General features: G+C 47.7%; 1 protein-coding gene across 1 annotated transcript in view; it reads right to left on the bottom strand.

Annotated features, from left to right (window-relative positions):
- Window positions 1-6,622: 6,622 nt before the first annotated feature.
- Nmnat1 (nicotinamide nucleotide adenylyltransferase 1) overlaps window positions 6,623-22,842 on the bottom strand; it is a 21,719-nt gene continuing 5,499 nt past the window's right edge. The window contains exons 2-5 of the mRNA XM_005353690.3: window positions 14,439-14,610; window positions 12,397-12,580; window positions 8,682-8,824; window positions 6,623-8,285 (exon numbers count right to left, since the gene is read on the bottom strand). Of these exons, the coding sequence (XP_005353747.1) occupies window positions 7,870-8,285; window positions 8,682-8,824; window positions 12,397-12,580; window positions 14,439-14,553 (858 nt within the window). The 5' untranslated portion in view covers window positions 14,554-14,610 and the 3' untranslated portion in view covers window positions 6,623-7,869. The remainder of the gene's footprint in view (window positions 8,286-8,681; window positions 8,825-12,396; window positions 12,581-14,438; window positions 14,611-22,842) is intronic.

Genomic DNA, 22,842 nt, shown 5'->3' with positions numbered 1-22,842 from the left:
TACACACACACACACACACACACACACACACACACACACACACACTCCATGACATATGCTTGAAGATCAGAGGTCAACTTGTGGGACTTAGGTCTCTGCATCTGCTGTGTGGGTCCCAGGGACCAAAGTCAGGTCACCAGATTGGCCACAAGCACTCTCTGAGCCATCTTGGGACCCCCGAGGTTTTATCTTTGAATGGAGTCTCTGTCATTCCCAATGGTGCTATTTTGGTTTCTCCATTTACGGCTTTTATGTTTTAAAGAACTTTAATGGAAAAGTACTTGGCTTTCTTTAAAATCTCTGACAGTCACTTTCTCAGTGGAACATTCAAATACATTTGTAAGTCTTTGAAAACTATTATTTAGCTGGGTGTGTAGGCAGATGCCTAATGGAGGCAGATACTGGAGGGGTTTGTGAGTTCAAGGCCAGCCTGGTCCACAGAGTGAGTTCCAGGACATCCAGGGCTGTCACACAGAAAAACATGTATATAATTTAATGTGGATATTTGTGGGTTAACTGTATGTCTGCACACCATGTGTGTATAGTGCCTGAAGAAGAGGGTGTCAGACCCTGAAAGTGGAATTACAGGTGATTGTGAGTCACCATGTAGATTCTGGAAACCAAACTCAGGTCCTCTAGAAGAGCAGCCTTAATCTTAACCTCTGAGTCATCTCCAGCCCTGTGGATAGGCTTTATCTACATCCATCCATCCATCCATCCATCCATCCATCCATCCATCCATCCATTCATCCATCCATCCATCCATCCATTCATCCATCCATCCATCCATCTGTAGGATTTTCTTTTGAGACAGGGTCTCACTATGCAGTCTTGCATTCACTATGCAGAGCAGCCTGGCCTTTAATTCACAGAGGTCTGCCTGCCTTTGCCTCGTAAGTACTGCAAGTAAAGGCATGTGCCACTATACCTGGCCACAGAGATACTTCTTAATATCCATTTTACCTGCATCACAGCCCTGCTTGAGGTGTTCATGGTGTTCATATGTCTCCCACTCCAAGATTTTTGCATGATGGGTAATCTTGAGGATCAAGGTGGTTGGGCTGAGAAGTGTGCCTAGGAGATCAGTAAAGCACACTGCATGGGCGAGGGTTCCCAGAGAGCTGCCCTGGATGTGGGTGACATGATCCCATAGGTTATAGGAGCCTACAGGATGAAAAGAAGTCAGAGGGGAGCTACCGGGACAGGAAGTCTCTCTTTGCTTCCTGGCAATCAAGATTTGGACATATGCTCTGCCATGCCCTCCCCATTTTGATTTGAAACCCCTAATACTATCAGCCAAAAAGAAACCCCCACTCCTTTAAATTGGCCACAAACAGGCGTTTGGCCACAGAAATGAAAAGGTGACCAGTACTTGCCTCTGTTTCCCTTGTTGTCTGGCTGCCTTTTTTTCCTTGCAAGCAGAGACTGTGTTCACATCATTCACAACTAGTGTCCCCAGGCCTTGTGCTTCTGCTCGATAAACGCTTGAATGAATGAATGCATGCATGAATGAATGTGACCTTTTCCAGGGTGGGAGCAACTTTCCCAGAAAGGGCTGTTGACGCTCTTCCATCAGCTGGCTTAGGCATACCTTGAGGGATACAAAACCGTGAACTCTGCCCAGACTTCTGGAGTGTGAAAAAGGACATGAACAGAACAGCACCTACTTCCTAGCCTTAACCGTCTTATTGTTCCAGAGCCTGACCTAAGGTTGTGTCTAATAATACTCTTAGCCTCTGTGCTAGTTGCTATGGCTTTGGGCCAGTTTGAGCAAAGGTCACCTGTTCTACCCAGGACGGAACTGCGCTGAAGGGGACAGAGATTTGACTGTTCATAGGCTCCAGAATCACGTTTCTCCTGTTCAGTTCCAGGAGATTCACTCTAGGAAGGACCAGAACGTATTGCTGGAAAGGGAAGAAAATCAAAGAAGGAAGGTATTTGCCTCTGCACCCCGGGCTTAAGGCTAGGGGCTCAACTCTAAACTGTGGACAAGATGAGGCTCTGGACCTGCTCGTAGACCTCCTTCTCGATGGAAACTGGACGGGAATGGATGAGGACACTTGGAGTGGGAACTGTTATTTGATGGAATTATATATTCTCCTCCCTACTGTCAGGAAATAATACCATCGAGGGAGTGTCTTCCATTCTGGGGATAGACCCAAATTAGTTTAAGGTTAACCCAATCACCGCAAACTTCTCTTCTTTGCCAAGGACTGGCTTTAAGGATATGAAACTTCCAACGAATTTGAAGCGCGCTGTGACTTGTGACGGGCTGCTGGGAAAGATGTCTGATTTGAACGACTTTTCCCCACATCTGAGCTCGGGCAGGCAGCTGGCTTGTTTTCTGGGCCAGGAGCACCACACCACACCTTCCAGCTCCAGGGGAACAGAACTAGGACACTGTGACTGGCAGGGACCGCGATGACTCTGGTGAGTCACTCGCACAAGCCCTGCATCCTGTCCTACATCTGCGCTTCTGAACACAAAGGTCTTTATTGTTTAGGCCACTTGGGGTTGAGCTTCCTACAGTGGACAAATCTCACAAAGAGAACATAATGTCGAGGTATTTTCTCCCCTAGCAACTCTCTTGCCTTTGGTCACCTATGTGACCAGGGGGACATTCTGATTCAATGCCGTGCGTGGATCCACCGTTTTTGAGTATCTGTGTTGAACAAAATGCTACTTCATAAATACTGTTCTCTCAACAGCAGTATTGTGGCTGGAAACACATGAATTCTGTTTTGGGGACTCTGCCACTTTGAACGGTACCCCTGTAAAGTTTGTTGGTTGTGGCAAAGTTTGGACCCTAAAGAACCTACATGGACAGCTGGGGACCAACACAAGGGGCACTGAGCCCCTCAGCCTTGCTTGGCCACACCACTAAGGAAAGACATCATGTGGATCATTTCTATCTGCTGCGTTCCCATGAAGCCGGCTCTTCCTCACAGCACAGGGACAGAGATAGATGGCTTCTCTTGTGCACTTTTTATTTTGGAGCATTCCATGGTGGCCAGACCAGATTCAATGAAATCTATCCTCTAGCGAATCATCTTATGTTGGAGACAAGGTGTCAAAGAGCCCGGACTGGCCTTAAACCTCTAAGCCTCCTGAGTACTGGACTTCTAAGCATGTGCCACCACATCTGGCTACCTTCTTGTAAACATTGTGTTCAATGTATTACTGCTGACTACGGGTACGATATTCTACAGGGACTCGAGATCTTTTTAATTGCACTATAAAATGTTGGAAGGGTATGTGTGCGTGTGAGCATGTGTGAGCACATGCACACTCAGACAGCATCTAGATGACTTTGTCAGGTCTCCTGGAACTGCAGTTATTGTGAGCCACCATGTGACTGCTAGAAACTGAACTCAGGTCCTCAGCAAGTGCTCTAACCACCGAGTTCTCCATTCTCAGATTTTTTTTGTTTGTTTGTTTTTGGTTTTTGAGACAGGGTTTTCTCTGTGGGACAGTCCTGGCTGTTCTGGAATTTGTTTTGTAGATCAGGCTGGACTCAAATTCACAGAGATCCGCCTGCCTCTGCCTCCCAAGCACTGGGATGAAAGGTGTGTGCTGCTACCCAGTCTCCCTTTTCCCTTAAAGGAAGGCACAGCAACTGTAAATTCCAGAGCTGGAGAGATGGCTCCGTGGTTAAGAGCAATGACCGCTCTTCCAGGGGACCCAGGTTCAATTCTCAGCACCCACATGGCAGCACACAATCACCTGTAAGTCTGGTTCTGGGAGATCCAATACCTTCTCGTTCTTCTCAGGCACAACTGGTGCACAGATACACATGCAGGTAAAACACCCACACACATAAAGTATAAATTAAAAAAAATTGTAATTCCCATTATCCGGAGAGGAAGTTCTGGTCTTGAGGACATGTCTGCCTTTAGCAGAGCTATTCCCAAAAGCCAAGTATCAGGTTCTGTGCCGGAAGTTCACTCACAGTGTAATTCGGGGATCCTTGGGAGGGTCCCCGCAAGCCTTGCCCATGGGGTCCGAGGTGATCATAAGGTAGTAGGGTTCCAACATTTCCAAACGGGAGACACTGAGGTCTAAGGTAAGGTTACAGCAGTAACCCGTACAGCTCACGGCACACGAGATGAACTGTGTGTGCTCTGCCAGCGTCAAGTCTGATGGCTCTGCTGACTACTGTTACTGCTCAGTGCTGTCTCAACTCTTTAGGATCCTTATCTTGTCCCTACCGATTGAGATCTGGCCATCCACACAGCCAGCCAGCAGGTACTGATGCTGTGGGTGCCAGACTTTTCATCTCTGACAGCTGCTGGATGGCTTTAGTAAGATGAGTAAACATTTCTCCCTTCCTGACGTCAGATTTGGATCTGACAACTGCACAATTACTTTTTCCTTCTGTGGAAGTACAAAATCTTCCTCAAGAGAGGTGAGCATCAAACGCGAATTTTGAGGGAAATTTAGGCTACTTGAGAGACAGGCAGGCAGATCTCTGTGAGCCCTGGACCAGCCTGGACTGCATATGGAGATTTCCCATCTCAAAAATTTTAAAGGGGCCAGGTGGTGGTGGTGCACGCCTTTAATCCCAGCACTCAGGAGGCAGAGGCAGGTGGATCTCTGGGAGTTCGAGGCCAGCCTGGTCTACAAGAGCTAGTTCCAGGACAGGCACCAAAGCTACAGAGAAACCCTGTCTCAAAAAAAAAAAAAAAAAAAAAAAAAATTTAAAAGGGGAAATTATCTTTGTTTTGTTTTTTGTTTTTTCTGTAGCTTTGGGGCCTGTCCTACAACTAGCTCTTGTAGACCAGGCTGGCCTCAAACTTACAGAGATCCACCTGACTCTGCCTCCCGAGTGCTGGGATTAAAGGTGTGCACCACCATGTCCATTTGAGAAGTTTTTGTTTTTGTTTTTGTTTTTTTTGGTTTTTCGAGACAGGGTTTCTCTGTGGCTTTGGAGCCTGTCCTGGAACTAGCTCTTGTAGACCAGGCTGGTCTCGAACTCACAGAGATCCGCCTGCCTCTGCTTCCCGAGTGCTGGGATTAAAGGTGTGCGCCACCACCGCCCGGCTTCCATTTGAGAAGTTTAACTTTACCCCTGTACCAATCGCAAGACCACTTTCATAAAAGTCCACACTGACCCAGTACCACCCCCTCCTCTGGTGGCTGCTAAAAACAGGACCATCACATGTGTGCCAGACACCTAGTGAGGTTCCCAGAGACACCAACTCAGAGACACCCTGGGTGAAGTCAGCGAGGACCAGGAGGAGCCAAGATGAGGCTTTTCTACCATGTGGTGTTTGCCACACTGGCTGCTTCTCCATTAAATTCTCACATTGATTTGACTGCGGGGAAAGATCTTCAGGGCTCATTCTAGAACTCCCTAACAATGTCAGAAGCCCGTGGGGCAGATTTCTGGGGGCTACCATGCACAGTACACACAGAACCCTGCCGACTGCAGGGCTGGATCCTAGGGAAGGAGGACCTGAGCAGACAATGGCCCACAGTCCTTGGTGCCCATCATCCCCACCCGGTTGAATCCATGATTCAGGGCCAGCCTGACCCTGAAGACCGCACCAGGCACTGACTATGTTTTCCAGGAGAAAATCCAAACTGAAAAAAACAAAAAATGTGGCAAATTCCTGTAAAATTTCAATCAGTAACAAATCACGTAATAACTTTGTGTTTTAACAAAAAGCTATGATCTCAGTTATTGGGTCAGAGAAACAGCACCAGAAAAACGATGAGGCAATGGACCCTTCCTCGGCATAGGTGCAGGACATGCAGATTCACACGGCTGGCACAGAGACCACAGGGCTCTTCAGAAACTGACAGCTTCAGGTGGAGCAGCAGTCACTGGCTCCAAGGTCGAGGCAAGGAGGGCTGCTGGGGCTGACCCAGTCCACTCCTCATGTTCTTAGGAGCTTCACTCATCTTTTAATTATAAAATTATAGATAGGGGCTGGAGAGAGGGTTCAGTAGTTAAGAGCACTGCTGCTCTTCCAGAGGACCCAGGTTCAATTCCCACCACCCACACGGCAGCTCACAACTGTCTGTAATTCTAGTGCCAGGGGACCCAACACCTTCACACTGACACAGATGTGGGCAAAACAACAATGTCTATTAAATATAAATACATTTTATAAAATTATAAATAAAGGTGAAGAGGACAGTGGTGGTGATGCTTTTAATCCCAGCACTTGGGAGGTAGAGGCAGCCGGGTCTCTGAGAGTTCAAGGCCAGCCTGGTCTACAGAGTTCTGGGATAGTCAGGGCTACACAGAGAAATCTTGTCTTGGGGGAGAAAAAGAAAGAAACCCACAGAGAACGGCTGGTTAAAATATGAATGCTCTTCACCTTCATTTATTTGTTGTTTTTTGGGACAGGATTTCTCTACAGAGCCTCCAAGTGCTGGGATTAAAGGCGTGCATCACCACTGCCCAGCTCTTTGAGACTTTCTTTTTTTTTTATTTTTTTTTATTTTTTTCTTTGAAATTTTCTTAAAGGCACTGAGACATTGTCTTTGAAGCTGTCCCCAGAGTTAAAAAGAACGGTGAAGAGTCAGCAACGAAGCTTTGCTAAGACGACATCTGAAGCAGAGCCTGTCCCCACCCCCGCCTCCAAAGCGGGGTTTCAAGCAGCTACACCCAGGCAAAGCTTCACCAGCTTGGTTTTATTTCTCTCGTGCAGGTCAGCTACTGTTTAGGAATGGGTTCTCTATTGCTACTGTGTGGGTCCTGGGGCTTGAACTCAGGTTGAAAGACTTGGCAGCAGGTACCTTTGGCCACTGCACCATCTCGCCCGTGGAGCAAGGAAAACTGTGGTATAGTCTGACTTCTTCAGGGTGTACTCACAACCTTCATTTTGCAGAGCTGGAGGACCACTGGTCACTGGTCATTTTACAGGATCACTTATTTTATTTTTATAGAGACAGGGTCTCCAGCATCCCTTGATGGTCTCAAACTTGCAGGCCGTCCAGGATGACGCTGAACATTTGCTCCTTCTGCTTGTCCTCAAGCACCTGAATCACAGGTGTGCACTGCCATGCCTAGCTATGTGGTAATTTAACCCAGGGCCTCAGGCCTGCTGTGCAAGTGCTCTACCAACTGAGCTACAGCCCCAGCCAAGGTGATTTAAAGAATCCCTTCCTCTGTCTATCCTGGATAAAGATGGCTAGCACCAAGCACAAACAGCATGTCAGGTCTCTTCATAGCTAAAGCTAGGATTTTGTTTTGTTTCTTAGGAAGGGTCTATGTTGTCTAGAGTCATCTCAAACTCCTGGGTTCAAAGTGATCTCATATGTCAGCCCCTAGAACAGCCGGGGTCTCAGGTGTGCATCACTGACCTGGCTGAAGTGAGACTTTTCTTTCTTCTTCTTGTGTGGGTGTTCTCGTGCATGTATGTCTGTGCAGCACGAGTGTGCCTGGAGCCCACGAAGGCCAGAGAAGACATCAGATCTCTCGAATCTGGAGTTACAGCCAGTTGGGAGCTGCCGTGTGGGTGCTGGGAAGCGAATCTGGGTCCCCTGGAAGAGCATCGCATGCTCTTCACCTCTGGGCCATCTCTCCAGACCCTACAGGGAGGCTTGTGAATGGATTTGCTTTCACATCTGCTTCTCTTGTGTGGTAGAGCCATGGGGTCTGTTCTTAGTAAACTTATTTAGAGTAAACATGACTGAGATTTCATTTCAGTGAATCAGCTGTTATTTTAAAGAGGAATTATTCTTTTTCTAGTGACCTTATCTAAAACACTGATCTCAGCAACTGATCTGAATTTCCTGTTAGTTTTTAATCAAACCTTTAAACTTCCGTTTATGAAACAGGATGGCAATTCCTTCCCTGAGTTACTAATACTGGGTTGTTTTGAATCCACACAAGAGCATCTGACGTCAAGCAGAGCTTCATGCTGTGGAACTGTTGTGCTTAGCCTCGGCAATGTTCCTCTGCAGAGGAGCCAGAATGACCCCGGCATTCCTGTCCTCACTCTCGGAGCTGTACAGATCATGCTTTTCTATGTACTCTTGGACAAGGTCTGGCACCAAGTAGCGGATGCTCTGGCCCCTTCTGAGAGCTCTCCGGATCTTAGTGGATGAGATGTCATTGGTGATCCATTCATCCACCAGGTGGATGTTGCTCTGGTATCTCCACAGCACATCGGACTCATAGATGAATTTCTGAGCATCACTGCCGGCCCGCGTGATACATATGAGCCCATAGTTGGCTACAATTTGCGTGATGTCCTCGATCTTCCACAAGTTGGGCACACTAAAGGATTCCAGTAAATCTGCCCCACACAGCAATTTCACCCTGGGTACACCTTGAAGAGAAAACCAAACAGAGCTTCAGGGTTTCTTGTCTCTCTCTCTCTCTTTTTCCCCCAAGACAGAGTTTCTCTGTGTAACAGTCCTGGCTGTCCTGGAACTCACTCTGTAGACCAGACTGGCCTCCAACCCAGAGATCTACGTGCCTCTGCTCCTGAGTGCTGGGGTTAAAGGCAGTGCCACCACCTGACAGGTTTGTTTTCTTAATAAACACCCATACTGAAGTGCTCGTGCCTGTGCATGTGAGAAGCAGATCTGCTGCCTTCTACCCCAGAACCACTCCGTCCTTCCCAACCATCAGAATCCAGCAGCTATGGAGTAAAATAAAACTACCCAGGGGTCTCTACTGTGGAGTCTGAGCAATGGCTGGATCCTGATAAGACACCACAAACCTGTTGGTTTGGACTCTTGGGGCTTCTTTGGACTAGAATCCTGTTTTTGTTCAGCCCACTTCCTCTTCCGCCCAGGCCTGTCCAGCGAAGGTGAACTTTGTGGGTGATCACAGCTGCCAGTTGCCAGTTTCTCCTGATGGTGTCTACAAGATGACAAAACAAAAGAATGTTCTTTGGGGGCTGGAGAGATGGCTCAGTGGTTAAGAGGACTGGCTGCTCTTCCAGAGGACCCAGGTTCAATTCCCAGCACCCACATAGTGGCTCACAACTGTCCAGTTCCAAGGGATCGTACACCCTCATACAAACATACACGTACACAAAACACCAATGTACATTAAATAAAGAAAAAATTAAAAAAAAGAACATTCCTTGAAGTCAGCGTGCTCTCTGAAGCACTCTTGTGTGAGTGCTGCGACAGGGGAGTTAGTGGTTATTCCTCTTCACAACCGTCTGACCCCATCTCCTCAACTCCTCATGTAGTGATGGAGAGGAAGATGAAGACTGAAGAGATGCAGGTCTGCCGGGAAGTGGTGGCACACACCTTTAATCCCAGCACTCAGGAGACAGAAACAGGCCAGCCTGGTCTACAGAGCAAGTTCCAGGACAGGCTCCAAAGCTACACAGAGAAACCCTGTCTCAAAAAACCAAAACCCCCAAAACAGCAGCAACAATAGCAACAGCAACAACAATAATAACAACAAAAAGAGTTGCAGGTCCATCTCTCCAGCCCAGAGATGGCTCAGTGGTTAAGAGCACTAGCTATTCTTCCAGAGGACATGGGTTCAAATCCCAGCATCCATATGGCGGCTCACAACTGTCTATAGTTTCAATTTCAGGGTATTTGACACCCTCACACAGACATGAAGGCAGGTAAAACACCGATGCATATAAAATAAAAATAAATCATTAAAAAAAAAAAAGAGCTGCAGTCCGCTTGGAACAGAGTTCCTGACAGTGACCGAGAACAGGCGCTACCATCAGCCCTACTGAGAGAGGAGCTAGTTACACTGCCCAGTCTTTTAGCTTATGCTCAGCAGAACTGGGATTTGAGTGCAGCGCTCTGGACTAGAGCCTGCACCTTTGCCTACTAAAGACCACGGCCAGATCTTGTAGTGAAGAAGAACAGGGCAAGCACAGGGACTGGGAGGGGCAAGTGCCTGAGGCCGGCAAAGGAAGCAGCACTGCAGGAGCCGGGGCTGGCAGCAGGGGCAAAGCTACCCCACAGTATGGCCCACACCTCTAGAACCAACAGTGGGCAACCCTCCACGCCCTTAACCCCGCCCCAGACTAACAGTCACACTGAACATGTAAGAGACACCAGTCACCACGGGGCCAGAGAGGGACGAGTGGTGCTGAAACAAGAGCACAGTCCCCAAGGAGAGGTTTTACCATTAGCAGGGAGACCGCTTTCCTGTCAATGCTGAAAAGGAAGCCCCAACACATCCAGGTAGCTTTTACCTTCTGGCTCAATGCCCCACCCTACCCTAACACCAGCCCATGCTCCTCATGGAAACTTCCCGTGTGGCTGAGCTGCTGTGGATGAGACCGATGCCACTGTCACACCGCAGCATCCTCCAGGACCCACAGAGGTCCTGCTCTGACCGTGCAAGGGCCACTCTGCAGCCCCCAGTCTCTAACATGTGGATCTCAATGAGAAGGGTTTCTGTGGCTTTCTCTGACCTTATTCAGCCAGTCTGGAGGAGTGAGAATCCTAAGAACAGGCATTAGACAAAAGTTTTCCAGAAATCCCCTTAACTCTCTCTCAAGACTATTAGAGACATCGCTCCCTTCACTGGGCTGGTTTCAAAGGTCTGAGCACGGAGGTCTGGAGAGCCTCCTGTGTGCTCCAGGAAGCAACACACAAGGTTGGGCTGGATCCTGGGCAAGCAATGCCCGACACTCCTCCTTATTAAAAATGATAGGCCAGGCCGTGGTGGCGCACACCTTTAATCCCTGCACTCAGGAGGCAGAGGCAGGCGGATCTCTGTGAGTTTGAGGTCAGCCTGGTCTACAGAGATAATTCCAGGACAGCTAAGGCTGTTGCACAGAGAAACCCTGTCTCAAAAAACCAAAACAAACATAAAGCAAGCAAACACAAAAACAGAGAGAGAGAGAAAGCTGCTGTGAGAGGGATGTGGGCAGAGGAGCGTCTTCAGAACATCCAGCACACTTCCCTGAGCAAATCCCGAGAACAGAGCAAAGCTCAGACATTTCTAAGTTTGGGGATGGCTGGCAGGAAGTTTCCCTGATCTGGTCTAATTGAACATGGTGACGACGAGCACAGAGAGCCAGGGTCCTAAGTGGAGAACTGTCAAGTCACGTTTCAGATGGCTTCTGAGTGAACCCTGTCCCAGAGAGGGCTGCAGGGAGGGAGTCTTGACGTCATGTCTTCGGGCTGTGAACCCTGGCCTTTTGAAATAATTGCTGTCTTGAGAGGTAGGCCACGCTCCAACCTCCCCGTTAAGCCATCTCCTTCCCTCTTCCACAGCTAAGAAGACAGACGACTACAATATCCTGAGGAATTCTGTCTTTCTCCCTTCAGGCAGGAAGGCCAGGCTGGCTTCCTTTACTCTCTGACAGAGATATCTCTGAGGAACAAACATGTCAATATCTCACCCATGCTGAAAGACACTCAGGTGTGCCCGTGTTCTGCTGCTGTGCTCTGCAGCCTGGGGTAACTTGCTGTAGGAAGGAGCAGCCTTGGTGCAGTGAAAAAGAATGGCCCCCACAGGCTCATACATCTAAATGCTTAGTCACTAGGGCCTGGCACTTATTTGAAAGGATTGGAAAGGTTAGAAGGTGGGGTCTTGTTGGAAGTATAAGTATGTCACTGTGGTGATGGGGGATGGCCTTCTGTGTATGTGCTTTTTTCTTTTTTTTTTTCTTCGAGACAGGGTTTCTCTGAAGCTTTGGAGCCTGTCCTGGAACTTGCTCTGTAGACCATACTGGCCTCAAACTCCCAGAGATCTGCCTGCCTCTGCCTCCTGAGTGCTGGGATTAAAGGCATGTGCCACCACCACCTAGCTTCATGTGCTGCTTTTATTGGTTAATGAATAAAGCTGTTTCAGCCTATGGCAGGGCAGAATATAGCCAGGAGGGAAAAGATATATTTAGAGAGAGTAGGCGCAGTCAGAGAGACTTCATGTAGCTGCTGAAGGAGACAGACTCCTGGAACTTTACCCAGTATGCCACACACAGAATAATAGACATGGGTTAATTTAAGATATAAGAGTTAGCGTGGAATATGTCTAAGCTATTGGCCAAATGGTGTTGTAATTAATATATATCTGTGTGATTATTCAGGGCTGGGTGGCCAGAAAAAGAACGTGCAGTCTCCTCTGCCTACACTGTGGGTGGGCTTTGAGGTTTCAAAAGCCTGTATGCCAAAGCCTGACTCTCTCTTGGTCTGCTGATTAGAATGTAGCTCTTAGCCACACTTAGGCACGCATCAGGCACAAGATGTGCCGCTGTGCTCCCTGCCAGGACGTAATGGACCAAACCTCTGAAACTGTAAGCCAGCCCCCAATTAAATGCTTCCTCTTACAAGCACAGCCTTGGTCAGGGTGTCTCTTCACAGCAACAGAACACTAAGACGCTTGGTGACACCTCACAGACCTGACAACCAGAAGCAGGCAGAACTGCAAACACGGCAACAGGAGCGTCCAGTCCCCTCTCCCTTCCCCAGAACCAATGACGTGGACTGTAGCGGGGTTACCTGAGCACCTTCACAGTCTCCACCCACTCCTTCTGAAGACTTTCCCACGTGTCCACTTCCACCCAGTGGGAATTCTTGGTGGCAAGTTCTGCCATGATAACTCGGTGGTGGGCAGGGATGAGGCCTTTCTTCCTGTACGCATCGCCAACAGGTGAAATTATACCTTTGATAACTCTGTATTTTCCTGGATAAAGAGTTGGCTTGATATTAGGGATAACAAATCAGATTTAATGGACAGGAAGTATGATTGATGTTATTTTATAGTTATAATCCCCCCTTTTTTTAAACAAAGAGTCAAATTAGTAGCTAACTGAAACTGTGGTAAGACTCTGGCAAGATGGCTCAATGGGTCAAGGGGTATGCCGTCAAGACTGATGGTCTGAGTTCAATCCCCAGGACACTCCTGGTGAGAGGAGAGAACAGACATCTCCAACTGACCTGTGTAGCATGTCTCACCCAAGACCTGCACATGCAAAGAAACACATTCTTAAATTAGAAAAGAAACTGTACTACATATTACAAAAGTTATCATTTACAGTATTTTAAGTGTGCAAGTCTGTAGTGTTGAGCACACACATGCACACTGTACACAACCTCCACCTTCTCCAACTAAAGCCCCACACCCCTTACACACATACTCTGGGTTGGCTGACATGACTTATATTTAGAGTTCTTGTTGGTCAGAATTCCAACCAGAATTGAACTCCCTTGTTAAAAAGCCTGACTCAATTTGCCTGTTCACCTAGACCAGAGGCAGGGATCTGTCTCTCCTCACCTAGGTGCTTGACCACATCTAGCAAGAACTTTCTGGACAGTGTCTGCCCAGCCCTGCCCCACCACCCTTCAAGGTCTCACTGTGCAGTCATGGCTGCCCTGGAACTTGCTATATATATAGACCAGGCTGGTCTGACTCACAGAGATCCACCTGCCTCAGACTTGCAAGTGCTGAGAGCTCCACCATGCTCGGCCCGGCCTTATTCACATACATACTTTACAACATGTACTTTTCCTGCTGAGCTACCTCTGCTGGCCCTGTGAGGACCTGACCTTGCAAACTCCATTTTAAAGAAGGGGCTTCATCTTAAGCCATATAATGAGCTGGGGGGAGGAGAGCAGATCTCAGCTCCAGAAATGTGCTGTGATAGCAGAAATCTGAACAGACGCCCTAAAAATGGCCAATTAAGAAGATAGGGAGCAGGGCCATAAAAGTTAACGAGGTCCAGATGTTCTTGGGAGGCATCCTATCCTTGAACATACCTTGTCAGTAATTTATGGCTCTTTGTTAGGTTTTCATGCCCCAAAACTGGCCAATGCGTTCTTACCCTTACCCTATGTATTCCTCACCCAATCCCAGGACGATAGAACTGAACTCCCTGGATTGTGGTGTTTTTCCTTCCCCGGGTTCGGGGCTACACTTCCCTCACCCACTGTGTTGATGTGGTGGAGGTGGAGTCCAAACTTGAGTTGAAATAATATTAAAAACCCTCATGTAATTTGCATCAGAAATCTGGCTCTGTATATGCATTTGGGAAGCAGGAACTGGTACATACCAGTCCCGTTGGCTTTTTTGGCTAATTTTCTACGTCAGGAAACATAGGAACACACTGTGTCCAGGGTCAGGTATCACACTGAATAGTTAAATGCGTTGCTAGTCTTTTTTTTTTTTTTTTTTTAGAGACAGTTTCTCTGTGTAGCCTTGGCTGAAACTTAGTCTGTAGACCAGATTCGCTGCAAACTCACAGAGATCCACCTGCCTCTGCCTCCCGAGTTCTGGGGTTAAAGGCGTGCGCCACCACCGCCCTACTTCATCTATAGTCTTTTTTATTTTTAAATTCATTTTTTCACATTTTATTTTATTTTAAAGACTTATTATTTATTATTATACAGTGTTTCTACCTGCATGTATGTCTGCAGGCCAGAAGAGGGCCTCAGATCTCACTACAGATGGTTGTGAGCCACCACGTGGTTGCTGGGAACTGAACTCAGGACCTCTGGAAGACCTTTGAGCCATCGCTCCAGCCCCGTCTCTAATCGTAAGCTACCTGTTGCATTCATGTAGTCCTTGCCCAGCTCAAACAGCCTGAGGTGCATGTTGGTGATGGGATTGAAAGAGCCACAGGCCAGAAGAACCACATCGGTCTTCCCGGACGTGTCCATGGCGACAAGTTTGTAGCTGCCGATCTAAATGGAGACCTCTGACACCATTGCTGTCGTCTACAAAGGAGAAAGGAAACAAGCTCGTTTACAGATCTCTTGACATCCGCCAAGTTCTCCCTGCAAACAGGGCAAATACTCGACACTTCACTGATGGGGATGAACTGCAGAACTGGCTTCACTTTCTGACCTCTGTCTATATAAGCGTGCAGTTCCTACCAAGTGGAATGGGATTAACTCTATTCCTTATGATTCACTTTGCCCAAAAGAATACAGCAGAAGAGGGCATGTTAACTGAGCCTAGCACTGCGGCCATTATGTCATAGAGTAACACATAATAACATGCTAGAGGATAGCATGTCCCTAATTTCAGAATGTGGGAGAAGGACACAGGAGGAGACAGAGACAAAGTCTCATAGCCCAGGCTGGCTTAAAACTGGCTATGTAGTGGAGGATAATTTTGAACTCCTGATCCTCATCCTCTTGCTTTCGTGTTCTAAGTGCTGGGATCACAAATATGGCGTCATAACTAAGGGTTAGGTACATTTTAAAGAGATTCCATAGGCCTAAGAACATAGCACCAGCATCCTGGTTGCATCACATGGTGGAGAAAGAGAAAGTGGACAAGCCTTGTGTAGACAGGGCCAAGCCTATGCTGTGAAACAAAGTGTGATGGGGGAACTCTGTTAACCAATCACCTTTAAGAAGTGGAGCCTCTTAAGGCGTGGCTACCTGGAGCCCAGGAAGAAAACTGGGACGGACCAGGTGCTCTCTCTGGGTGACTCCTGCCAGAAAACAGAGGAACTCGGACTTCCCATTCTTGTGGTGTGAGTTTCCCCTTATAACAATTAAAAATACAATTATTTATCTTTAAGCTGGTCTGGTTATTTCCTGAATCAAGCCAAATTCAACAAAGGTGCATACCTTTAATCCCAGCACTTGGGAGGCAGAGGCAGGCGGATCTCTGTGAGTTTGAGGCCAACCTGGTCTACAAGAGCTAGTTCCAGGACAGGCTCCAAAGCTACAGAGAAACCCTGTCTCGAAAAAAAACAATAACAACAAAAACCCAGGATTTCAAAGACCCACCTCACTCTTCATCACAAAACCAGGGTCCCCAAAGCCTGCCCCTTCTAGTGTTAGCTCTATCCATTTCCCATACAAAGTACCTGTTGGAGAGCTGGAAGAAATAGAAGGATCAGAAGCTCAAAGCCAACCTGTCTCAAAAAAAGGCAGCATCTCTGTAAAACTGTGGCCTAGGGAACTGGGGTGTCCGCCAGCCCTGGGCACGTTCAAGTCAGGCTCTAGACATTATGCCCCAAGGGTGGCAGAGTGGAAGGAAGGTAAGGCTAAGAGCATGGTGTGGGGGAGTCAAGGAGCCAGCTGGGGTCCTGAAACAGAGACGGAACAAAACGCTCCCAGCCCCACTCTGCTTTGGGGATGAGCTCAGGTTTCCTTCCCCTTGGGGAATGAGGAGGCTGGTGGAAGCTGATCTCTCAAGCATACAGGAGGCAGTCTTTGTCCTTTGTCACACTGGTGACCTGTCTCAGATGTCCATCCCGGCCTCAGCAACTCAGTCATCTCACAGAGTCTCTCGACCCTCCAGCCACAGTGAGCTCCTACACTGTGGCCCGTCCCAACATGGAGGTGACGGATGGGTGTGGAATCTCAGACAGAACTGTTCTGAACGCCATCGGACCAGGGTCGCCATGATTCACTTTTGTTTGGTGCACACAGCCTACCACCTGCACTGCTGGCTGCCGAGGTCGCATCGGCTCAGGCTGTAAGTGTTCCTCCCCAGCACACTGCGTCAAAAGGCTCATTGCTTCCTGGGGTCGTCTTCAAGTTTAACTAAAATTTACTTGTAATTCACCCATCTTTTGGGTTTTAAAGACACCGTGGTGGAAACGTTAATGTAACACCTTGGAAAACATTAACTCACAACTACAGCTGTTTCAAAGAGCACCGTGACTGGGCTGGGCTCTCTTCCTCCCACTTCCGGATGCTCAGTCTGAAGCCGTGTTGGCCCACTGTTAAAGGACCTGCCCAGCCACACCACCCTCTAACAGGACGTTGTTTCTTTCAAACTAGTAACCTGAAGTATGATCCCATACTCGTTCTGATGCTGCTGCTGCAGCTGTTTTAAGCAGTGTAGATTTTGAAGGTATTGAGCCCCTTCACCTGAAGGTGCAATAATTGTTTTCTATGAACATCCGAAAGTCATTCGGCCCTACAGCTACAGTGGAAATGGCTATGGGGGAGGGGTCGGACTACTATGTAAAAACCAGCATTTGCAGCAGCTAGCCCTGATTCCCATCTGGTCTGCAGGTTGTGGCAAGCAGGCTACCTGGGTCTGTCAGTCACACTGTGGTTGACACCAGCAGGAGGCAAGGCTGTTCGAGTCTTGGTGACGTGTTCCTTTCTAGTCCCAGTACTTGGCAAGCTGAAGCAGAGGACTGCTTTAGCCTATGAGTTCAAGGCAAACATGGGGACATAGTAAGACTCAGTCTTTAAAAAAGTGATATACACTCATGTGTACATGCTCACGTGGTGGTGCTTGTCTTTAATCCCAGCACTCGGAAGGCAGAAGCAGGCAGACCTTTGTGAGTTCAAGGCTAGCCTGGTCTACATAGGGAGTTTCTGGCCAGTCAAGGATATGTAGTGAGCCCTATTTGTAAAAAAAGAAAATAGAAAAAGAAAAGGGCACGAGGGAGTGGGCATAGTCCTTACCTTGCAGAACTTTGTGAATATTGAATAAGATAGCATATATAAGATATTCAATATATCTATCCAATTCAAATATTAACTTTTTAGTTTTGCTTTTCTATTTATGCTTACTTTGAATGAATACTTCTTATTACTTGTATGCTGCTTCCTGACATTAACTACGGTAACGGAATCAAGGTCCCCCAGATTTCTCAGCGAGCTCAAAAATGGCAGCTAGGAATTTTTGCTTAGGTATTAACAGGTACGTCTCACTGGAGACTGCAGTGCGTGGCAATTCACTCTTGCCTGGTTTAAAACCCTCCCTGTGGTTTAATTAGCATGAAACAACTTGAATTTGGTTCCTCAAGGTCATAAAGGTGTACCTCCTGTCCCCTTGCTGTGCAGCCAGGTGGTGGTGCTCCTGTTTGGGATCAGCACCCTGACGCTCCAGTTCTACGTGCTGCTAAGGTGAGTCAGCCCAGGCAGGCTTATCTGCGGGGTGGTGCAGGTGTTCCTTGACATTCCCGTCAAGCCTGAGCACTGCCTGTCCCATTGTCTCTGCTCCTGTTATTGGTGGCAGTCAAGTCCACCTCTCTGCATTCTTGAAATCTCAGTAGGATGAAGGTTGAAGAGGTTTTGACAGATCAAGTTTAACTTTAACACATATTGACTTCCTGTATAAGAGACTGTGAGGGCACCAATGTCTCTATTCATGGATTCCCCAGAGGCCAGTCCCAAGGGCCTAAGTGTTAGCTAATGTCTACAGGGCCAAGGGGAAAGCAGGCACACTCAATCAATCAACTGGATTCTGAACTGATGTATGATACAATTCAGTGCTAGAGCTTAGTCATGGAGGCCAGAGATTGTCCACTAACCACCGTGGAGGCCACAGATGGTCCACTAACCACAGTGGAGGCCAGAGACCATCCACTAACCACGGTGAAGGCCAGAGACCGTCCACTAATCACAGTGGAGGCCAGAGACCATCTACTAACAATGGTAGTGGGTAGAGACCGTCCACTAACAATGGTAGTGGGTAGACACCGTCCACTAACAACTTTCATTGAGGAAACAAAGCAAACATAATCTATTTGCTTAAAGTAAAGAGTCACAATCTTAAAGATGTGAAAATTGCTCAAAAATCTGAAAACTGAGAATTCACTGGCCTGATGGGGATGCAAAGCAAAGGCATGAGCTGCTGGAATTACTCAACACAAGTCTACCACAAGAGGTTTGAACACAACACAGCACAGTTCTTTACTCCCAAAGGTCAGAATTTCTACAAAGCCCTTTTTCCCAAACCATCAAATAAGGATTAGGAAACCTCAGCATTATTTCCCAGCTTTGACGAATGAGACTCATTATCAAGCCAAGATGAAGCCACTGTCAGCGTAGTTAGGGCAGGGAGGGAGCTCCTGATGTGCCTCAGACATGGAGGGCTCTGTAACGAGTGGTGGGCGAAGGGTACCAGCCTGTGAATTGCTTTGCAGGCCCAGATCCTCCCGGCACTGCAGTCAGCCTCTCCTGGCCAACCTGGTTGGCAGCATCGTCTTCACCTTCTTCACTTTGGGTAGGTGTGCAGCTGCCTGTGGGTGCTCAGCAGGTGTCTATATCTGGTACCCGCTGTGGGGACAGAAGCAGCCAAGAGGAGGTTTCTGCTCTGGGGATGTTCACAGGCTGGCACCCAAGAAAATGACACTGGAAACTACGGTGGTTGGCTGGGTTGCAGACAATGACAGAATGTTCGCCTGCTATGTGTGATGCCCTGGGTTTGATTGGCACCATCACTAAACATGAAACAAAACCTTGAATGAAGAGACTCTTAAATTCCTTGGATAGCAGCCCTTATAGTTACCCTACAATCAGAGTGTGAAACTGAAGCTGAACCTAGTATTTCACTGGATTCTCACATTTTTCTCCTTTCTTCGCCCTCCTCATTTTTGGGGGTGGGGTGTGAGGTGTTACTTTCTTGAGATGGATGGTCTTGAATTCACTGTGTATTCCAACTAGCCTCAAACTCATGGTAATCTTCCTGCCCCTCGGCCTTCAATGCTGGGATTACACGCCTGTGCCGCTGTGCCTGACCTGCAACAGCCTATACAGTTATAATAAAGTTATGGATTTAGCTATTTATTCAGTAATAGTGTTGGGGCAGCACACTGGCTCAGCAGGTAAAGGCTGCTTGCTGGGCAGGCCTGGCAACTGGAGTTCTATTCCAGGATCCCAAGTAAAAAGAAGGAGACAACAGACTTCACAATGCTGTCTCCTGATCTCCTGCCACATATAGCCAGTGAGTGGTCCTTGTGCCCACACACAGATCTTGATTTTGATCCATCTCTCTCTTCTTAATAAATATATAAAAATAAGTCATGTTGAAAAAGAGATGTTGTTTCTGAGGTTGGGCAAGTGGTGCACACCTGTGATCCCAGTACTCAGAAGATGGAGCTTGAGGCTAGCCTGGGCTACAATAGTAAGAGTGTGTTACAAGATACAAAAACAAAACAAGGAAGAAGCGCATGTCTCTGAGCACACCGTCCCGTCCTTCCAGGCCTCATCATATTGCTTACTCAGACGGAGCCGGCCCCACAGGCTCTGAGGACAACGTTCTCAGTGTTTGCTGTTGGGTCCTTTGGTGAAGGAGCGTGCACCGTGCTATTAACAGTCTTGGCATCAGATTGTGTATGCTTTTTTATTTTCTAACGTTAATTTATCTGTGTGTGTGATTGCATGCATGCCACAATATTTGAAGGGGCCAGAGCACAATTACAGGAGCCAGGTCTCTTCTTCTATCTTTTCCATGGGCTCTAGGGATATTTGGGCTGTCAGGCTCTGCAGCACTCACTTCACCCAGGGAATCATCTCTCTGGTCTGGTCCTGGTTTGTTGTTTTGTTTTTTAAGGTTTTTTCAATCAGGGTTTCTCTGTATAGCCCTGGTTGTTCAGGCAGATTTCTGCTTCACAAGTCCTGGGATTAAAGGAGTGCACCACTATCTCCCGGCTTTAAGAATTTTAAAAGGCTCATCATACTCTGAAAGCTTGGTTACAAACAATCATGACTTTTCAATATTTACTATCTATTTACGCAGAAAATAGAAATATGCAGGCATGGAATTCCTCATCTATGCACAACGCAGCTACTTTAGGAAAGACAAAAACATCCTAGAGGCAGGAGGGAGAGCTCAGCTGGTGAAGCGCTTGCCTCACATGCAAGGCCTGGATTTGATCCTCAGAAGACAGGATGGAAAGGCTGGGTGTGCTGGTACATGTTGTAATTCCAGTGTTGGGGAGGTGAAGACAGGCGGATCCCGGGGGGTCAAGGGTTGCTAGCCTAGACTAATGGCACGAGGCAAACAGCATTCCTGAGGATGATACCTGAAGCTATCCTCCTGCTTCTATATGCAGGTTTACACTTGCACAAACATTACACCCTCACACACACATGAATATGCACACACATGCACAAGAAAGAAACTATTTTTTAAAAGGGTATGGGTTATAGCTCATTGGTAGAGAACATGCATAGCATGTGTGAGACCTGGGGTTATGCCAGCATGTTCCTAAAAACATCCCCAAATGACATTTTGGTTGTTTTTGGTGGTGATGGTGGTCTTGTTGTTGTTTTGCTTGTTGTTGTTTGTTTTTTGAAACAGAGTCTCTCTTTGTAGCCTTGGCTGGACTAGAACTCAGAGATCTACCTACCTTTACCTCCAGAGTGCTGGGATCAAAGGTTTGCATCACCACACTGGGCCAAGATTTTTCTTATTGTGAGTGATTTCTACTTTAGTAGAATTTTATCTTTTAAAAAATTTAAAACTATATCACTATTGTGTGTGTTCGTGATGTGTACTTGGAAACTTAAGGCATGGCAAGCAAGTGGAGGTCAAAGCTGACTCTGAGGAGTAGATGTTCCTCTTCCACCATGCAGTATTGAACTCAGGTCATCCGGCTTGGCAGCAATCACCTTTACCTACTGTCTTAGTTAGGGTTTCTATGGCTGGGAAAGACACCATGACCATGGCAACTTTTATAAAGAAAACATTTAATTGGGATGGCTCACTTACAATTTTAGAGGTCCAGTCCACTATAATCACGGTGGGGAGCGTGGCACCACACAGGCAGACATGGTGCTGGAGTAGCAGCTGAAGTCCTACATTCACAGGCAACAGGAAGTCAACTGAGACACTGGGTGGTGTCCTGAGCATAGGAAACCTCAAAGCTCACCCCCTCAGTGACACCCTTCCTCCAACAAGGCCATGCCCACTCCAACAAAGACACACCTCCTAATAGGGCCACTCCCTGTGAGATTACGGGGACCAATTACATTCAAAGTACCATATCCATTAAGCCCTCCTGCTGGCCCTAAAAACCCTTTTTGGTAACTATTGACAATAAATGTGACAAGACTCCTGTAGAGCACGTGCCTGTGACTGCAGAACTTGGGAGGCAGAGCAGCAGGACAGCAGACTCTGGGTAGACTGCCTACACAGATACACTAAACCAAAACCCAAAGAAACCCAGGCGGTGGAGCCACACACCTTTCATCCCAGCACTGGGAGGCAGAGAAAGGCAGATCTCTGCGAGTTTTTGTGTAACCTGGTCTACAGAGTGAGTTTCAGAACAGCCAGAGCTACATAGTGAGATCCTGTCTCGAAAATACAAACAACAAGAAGTCAAACAAAACCCAAACCAGTCACCACTGGCCAAACAACAAAGGTGCTTCTGATGGCGCTTTTTGCATTTCATACAGGAGAAAACCAGCCCTGAACTGTACTACCTGTCTGTGCTGTTGTCAGTGGGCAGCCTGGTATCCACGGGTAAGTCAAAGCACTTCCCAAGACCCATCCGGGTTAGACACTTGCAGACCCTCAAGAGAAGACCACTTAACTAGGATCATTACACGGTAAGGAGCCCTGGCTCCTCTGACTGCAGACCCTCAGAGACAACAGAGCCACACAGGAATGGGGGGCTTGGGATGGGATACAAAGCATCTTGGGGATGTAGCTCAGTAGGGAGAGTGCTGACCCAGCACAACACAGGTCCAGGGCTCAGTCACTATGCCCAGGTGGTGGCACATAGGCTGGTAATCCACACTCCAGAGGTGCAGCAAGGGGATCAGTAGTTCAACCAGTTCCTGGACCACCTAAGGTATATGATACCCTGTACTCAGGAAGCAGAGGTAGGTGGATCTCCATGAGTCTGAGGCTAGCCTGGTCTACATAGTGAGTTCCAGGAACTTCATAACAGAGAACCCCTGTCTAAGGTAAGCTTTTCACAGCAGCAATCATTAGCTGTGCAGGATTGGGCCTCTCAACATTCCATCATTATGGACAGAGGAGGGGCCCATAAGGCTCCACCCTCCCCAAAGAGCTATAGGCAGTTAACGGTTGCTGGTGGAGAGAAAGTCAGAATTCTCATTGGTGTACCCACTGGTAAGTTGCTCTTGAATTCATATTCTCTCTCTCTCTCTCTCTCTCTCTCTCTCTCTCTCTCTCTCTCTCCCTCTCTCTCCCTCTCTCCCTCTCCCTCCTCCTCTCTCACACACCTTAATTAAAGCCTCTGGGCCACAGAGAACAAAAGGAGAGTGAGGGGA

The sequence above is a fragment of the Microtus ochrogaster genome, chromosome 10, assembly GCF_000317375.1.
Source record: "Microtus ochrogaster isolate Prairie Vole_2 chromosome 10, MicOch1.0, whole genome shotgun sequence".
Taxonomy (NCBI): domain Eukaryota; kingdom Metazoa; phylum Chordata; class Mammalia; order Rodentia; family Cricetidae; genus Microtus; species Microtus ochrogaster.
This window is presented reverse-complemented; position numbering and strand designations above follow the sequence as displayed.